The sequence below is a fragment of the Hydra vulgaris genome, chromosome 02 (assembly GCF_038396675.1).
Source record: "Hydra vulgaris chromosome 02, alternate assembly HydraT2T_AEP".
Classification (NCBI taxonomy): domain Eukaryota; kingdom Metazoa; phylum Cnidaria; class Hydrozoa; order Anthoathecata; family Hydridae; genus Hydra; species Hydra vulgaris.
In genome coordinates, this window is record NC_088921.1 from 19,549,512 (window position 1) to 19,555,495 (window position 5,984).

General features: G+C 30.0%; 1 protein-coding gene across 1 annotated transcript; it reads right to left on the reverse strand.

Annotated features, from left to right (window-relative positions):
* Window positions 1–2,729: 2,729 nt before the first annotated feature.
* On the reverse strand, window positions 2,730–4,877 carry LOC136076438 (uncharacterized). Its single transcript, XM_065789826.1, has 4 exons — window positions 4,752–4,877; window positions 4,004–4,668; window positions 3,747–3,918; window positions 2,730–3,212 (listed from the first exon to the last, which is right to left on the reverse strand). The coding sequence occupies exons 2-4, from the start codon at window positions 4,131–4,133 to the stop codon at window positions 3,167–3,169; spliced, it is 348 nt and encodes a 115-aa protein (XP_065645898.1). The 5' UTR covers window positions 4,134–4,668; window positions 4,752–4,877; the 3' UTR covers window positions 2,730–3,166.
* Between the last annotated feature and the right edge of the window lie 1,107 nt (window positions 4,878–5,984).

The following is a 5,984-nucleotide window of genomic DNA, read 5'->3' on the forward strand; positions in this document are numbered from 1 at the left end:
CGTTTTTGGTTTCATTTCTAAAAAAAATGTTATAAGTGTTAATAGCCGATACTTTGTGATTAGAGCTCTTTTTTTTTTAAGATATTTTATTTTCAAATTGGTTACATTCTCTTTTAAACATAATTATTTGTGTATTAAATTTATATATTTGTGAAAATCCGGCAAATTTTATTTGATGTAAATGCAACAGGGCATTGGAAAAGAGTTGTACAACTAAATTAACCTCTTGAAATGTTACGTAAAAATGATATCAATAATACAAAACCATTTTCTCTCATTAATAGAAAAGCACCTAAAAAAGCATTTCTTTTCATACAGCTTTTTTTCATACAATCAAAGTTTGTTTCTTACTTTAGAGTATATATTCTAGAGCAATCTTGACAATTCCAAATGCAAAATTTTCTTTTCAAATGCACTCTGAGGTATTCTTTCACATTCACAGTGAAACCATTTTTTACAAGTAGAACCCTGAGTCATTTGCCTAAAATAAATAGCAAGCATATTTTAAAGGTTTTTTCTTCAAAGCGTTAATGCAATGACAATAACAATGAGAAAAATACAATGATGTTTTTTAGAGTAAGATAAATAGCAAGCATATTATAAAGGTTTTTTCTTCAAAGCGTTAGTGCAATGACAATATCAATGAGAAAAATACAATGATGTTTTTTAGAGTAAGATAACTTTAAAAATATAGTAAACTTGTCCAAAAAAAACTTACCTTAAATAAATCTTTATATTGAATAATATTTATAGTTGATTTTTATCTTTCATTTAAACTAAAATGTACGTAGCTCCAACCATTTGAAAATAAACCTGTTAAAAATGTGCTCATCTTCATGTGTCCAAAACATACGACATAAGCAATGTAGAAGAATGCAAAAGTTCTTTGCATAAATATCTTCTAAATAAAGAAGGATTTTCAGTGAGTGGAAATACATCTAACTGGTTGTTCAGTATACAGTTCAGGAGATAACCTCTCATTCACCCTTGCTCAAACATCATGCTAGTGGAATGTATTTTATTTTTCTTAAGGATTTATCCAGCCCAGACAGTCCGCAATCAACAAAATTAGTTTGTTGTTGAACAGGTAAAACTTTAATTGAAATAAAACTTTTATTGTAGTGTAAAATAGAACAAATTTGCTTTTTTGTCTCAACAAAAATAGAGCCATGGAAAAGGATGCCAAACAAATAAATCCTGGCTCACAATTATATGTGCTCACACAAACCCAGAGGAGATTTCCATTGTGTAGAATTTGAACAAAAGAGGCAGACTGATGTCTATTAAAAGCTTTAACTTTTTTCTTTAAGGGATCTTGTATAACAACATCAATATCTAGCTGAATCAACATCATTTGTTAGCTAAAGTGAATAACATTATCATTAGGTATTTGACAATTATTAATTTCAAAGAGTTCAGCATCTGGAATCAAAGAGGATTTGAGACTTTGAATATGCTGCAGCTTCTTTTGAAATCGATCACCATGAACTTGGCCTGTAGTGGCTCCGCTATGTCCATTGCTTTTGCCTGTTTCAACTTCTTCAATTGACACATTTAACTGAACATCACTTTCAACAGTAAAGATTTCACAATTTTCTTCAATTAAGTGATCTGTTATAATTTCAGAATTACAAGAATCTTCTTTTTCAACTTTCAAATATATTTCTGTTGAAGCTTTATTTTGGTGATATATCGCACCAACTCGCTTTAACTTTCTTTTGTTTGGTAGATTAAATGATTTAGGTAACTTTGTTATAGATTTGCGACAGTTTTCTGGTTGAACTGTTGGATGTAAAATAATACCTTTTTCAGTAGGAAGACTTTTAACTAAGGCAGTTTTAACTTTAAGTAGCTCTCTAAATAAATTATCTAATGCTGTTTTAGAACTACATAGATACATCAACTGTTTAATGTCATTCAATAAATCCCTACATGCTTGCGACAAGTCCTGTCTAGTTTTCAAAGTTGAATCAATATTGGTTGATTCAGATTTTGTTTGCAATGATGTAATTTCAGCACTATTGATAATTTCAGGAGAATTAATTAAAGATAGAGAAAAACCTGGACTTTCTACAACAATTGTTGGACTACTTTCTTCAGATTATAAATCTAGAACAAAATAGGGAGAGTCTTGGTAAGCTGCACCTAAATCAAACCAAGAAAGATTTTGATTTTTGAAAATAGCAAAAAAGTACTTGTCTAGATATGTACTACGGAACCAAGATGGGCAACTACAAGTTGGTATATGTTATGCATCACCAAGATAACATTGGTATATAACCCTACTGTTAAACTGAAATGATGGAACGCTATAAAGTTGGTTTGTCAAAGCAGTTACTTCTGATAAATCCACACCATGTAACTTGTCAACCACTCTCATGCAATGATTAACCAAAGGTCATGGACGATTGGTCAAATAATTAGGAATAGTCTCATGGTATTTTCGGTACGATGAGTTTGCTCTTTGTTTTCATCAACATGAAAATATGATGATGCTTTTATACACAAAATAAAAATTAACTATGCCAAGACACCTACAAAATTGGTAACAGTAAATATTATGAACAAAATTTTATAAAAGTCTGTTAACAAAATATGAATAATATAAAGATAGTAAATTCAATAAGGATTCATAAAATAACTTTTTTTTTTTGTTGTTACTTCAGCTTCCCAAGGCCAATACAGATGAGGAGGCTACTTGTGGTTATAACCCTCTCTCAACTCCGAAATTCCAAAACACGAAACTTGACAAACAAGGTTGCTGCGCAGAGAAACAAGTTGAGCGCTGTACTACCAGGGACGTGGCGGGGATCAAACTCGGAACCTCTCGCTTATAAAGCGAGCGCTCTACCACGACACCACTACCGCATAACTAACTCACTTTAATTCATTGCTTACAACAAACAGTAACTTAATAGCAAACGAGGATGTTTACTATTGTTATTTTTATTACTGTAACTATTATTACGACGAGCAATATAAACAAATACACAAATATTATTGCATAATCGTTAGAATTAGTAAATTTTGACTAACCTGTCATACTTGTGTGGAAGGAATTCTTCAATGCAAACACTAAGCATAGCAGTAAGGGAAGAAGATTTTCTTTTTTCTTAAAAACTGTATTTGAAACATTGATTTTGCCGTTCAATTCCATTGTTAGTATTTAAATTAAGCAATAATCGATCTTGTCGGTAGGCAAACACCCTTCTCTAAGAATATGAAGAAAAATAGAAGATAATTTTCAAAAATGTTGCAAAATCATTTTTTTAGATCAAAAAAGCTACCTCCTGCCATATGGCACATTGCACAACATGGGCTCGAAATTCACAATATTGAAAGAAAACAGGTAAACATAGAAACTAATGATACAACTTGTACCTGTAAATTTAATTCTTTTTTACCTTACTCTATTTAATAAAAACTTGAATGCCATACAAGATTTTATTAAGTCCTAATGATCTTACCTGTTATAAGATCATTAGGACTTATTAGAAGTCATCATGAACTTTTCTTACCTTATTTGCCTTTGTTTATAAGATTTTAGTATCATCACCAGAAAGTTTTATTAAAATTATTTCTTATCTTTTTTGACAAGGGCCATAGTAAATGACATGAAAGTCATTAGTAAAAGAATCAAACATAACTTAAAAAAAACTTAAATTGAAATCGTACTATTTAAAAAAATTCACAAACAGGTCAAGTTGTATGTAGAATCCCTTCATCTTTAAAACATTAGTACTTACCTTTTTGATACAAAACCAGCTTCTTTACGATTCGGAATTGTTTTTACATGAGCTATCAGTTGGAGCAACATCTTAACATCATTTTTTATGGTGGAACAGCCGTTAATGGATTTGGATAGGCATTGCTCCCAAGCTTGCTCTCGATGAAAATTGCAAATAAATACACTACATTCTAAGGTATTATAATACACATATTTAAGAACTATTTTTTAACCTAAATAAACTTTTATACAAATAAACATCATAAAAAGGACTACCTGGAAACACAGAATCAAGGGAGTTTATTTCTTCATTTGAACAGTTAGTCATAAAGAACTTTGGTTGGAATGAAGGATTCCATTTCTTAATACATACCAAAGCTTCTGTAATTGCCTCTGTTGTTTTCATTTTCCAGACAAAGGTGGCAACTATTTGATTAACTATGTTCGTTTTCACAACCAAGAAAAATAGAGGTAAAGCATATCTGGTGGTTTTATATGTAGCATCAAGAAAAGCTAGCTCATTACGATATCGCAAAAGTAGACTTCTTTGCCATTTATTTTAATAAAAAAACAACAAAGAATTTTGAAGCACTGGATCATTGCCCTTTGAACTTTCACCTTTCTGCAAAACTTTATACAAGATTCCTTAGAGTTATTTTCCCATTCTTTAATCTTTTTAAGCAGTCAGTCTTGGTCTATTAAAGAGTGACAAAGCTTATATCTAGCTTTCATCATATGGTTTCAGATGATCTCATCGCATGGAAAGAAATGTTTACTTGATGTAAGTGGCATATTAGAGGAACTAAAATCTATGTTAACAAAGGTTGTTATTTTTGTTTTAAGGTCATCTCTGGAACAGTTTTTACATTAACTCCAACTAGTTCACCAATTTTAACAATGAGCTCATCTGTGAATGGAATTGGCTGAGTGAAACCTGCTGCCTTTTAAAATCAAAAGTTAATGGTTTAAAAAAGAGTCATAATCAAAGTTATTCTTAAAAGCCTATTTTCAAAAACTTACTCACCAACAGGATGATTTTTGTGAACTAATGCATCAGATAGTCTCAAAATATACTTTCAACGTATAACAATATTTCTGTTTTCAGTTAAAACCAATTGCAGTTTTTTTGATGCATCTTTTCTTTTTTGTTCTGAATCCCTTTCAAGCATAAAAAAAAAATGTCAAAAATATTTATAAACCAAATAATTGAAATAATGAACATAAAGATAAGCTTCATTTACCCATAACTGCCAGATGTGCTTAAAGGGTCATAAAACTATGCATGCTAGTTGCAAATTACTTTTTATATTTCTATCACAAATATTTTATTTTTAAATGCTTAAAAAATATTTCTATAGTTTATATAACATAATAATTAAAAAACATATAAACATTATAAAATACTACTGACAAAACTTAAAATTATGAAAAAAATACCTTAAATTCTGGAAAATCATAAACCTCCTTTATGTAAACAGCAGATCAAACTAATTTCTTTGTAACCTGCAGATAGTAAGTGACTGGGGCTATGGCCGGGGCCAGGTTTGATAACATATAGCCGTGACCGAGGCCGGGTTTATGACCAGGGCTGCATTCATATTTATAGATCCTATAAAAATGTTATTCTTAATGAAAATTTATGATATAAGTTATAATTAAAAACAATATCTTTATAGGATCTCTCAATATTAATGCAGCCCCGGTCAAAAACCCAGCCGGGGCTGCATTAAAATTGATAGATCCTATAAAATATTGTTTTTAAATAAAATTCATGTTATAAATTTTAATTAAAAGTAAAATTTTTATAGGATCTATCAATATTAATGCAGCCCTGATCATAAACTGGGTCTCGGTCACGGCTATGTGTTATCAAACCGAGCCCTGGCCCTGGCCCCGGTTGCTTACTACCTGCAGAATAGTTTTAGGTTTTATAACTTCATTTTTTCAAAAATAATTTTTGAAAACATTGTGACATTTTTTTTTAAGATTATGTAACTCATGAAATTATTTACTGAATATTGAAACTTAAACTTATAATGTCTTTTTAATTAGACTATTATACTATTTGCATGTAATTTTTGTAGTTTTTCACAAGGAAGATCTTTGAATTAAACAAAACCTTATTTTCTAGAAAAGAAAAGTTAAGACTTTTTCCAATGTCACGTTTCTCCATATTGAATGTGTTTATTATTTATACTATTACCTGCCAAAAAAATATAACAACAATAAAATTCACAATTTTTAAGAAAATACAAAC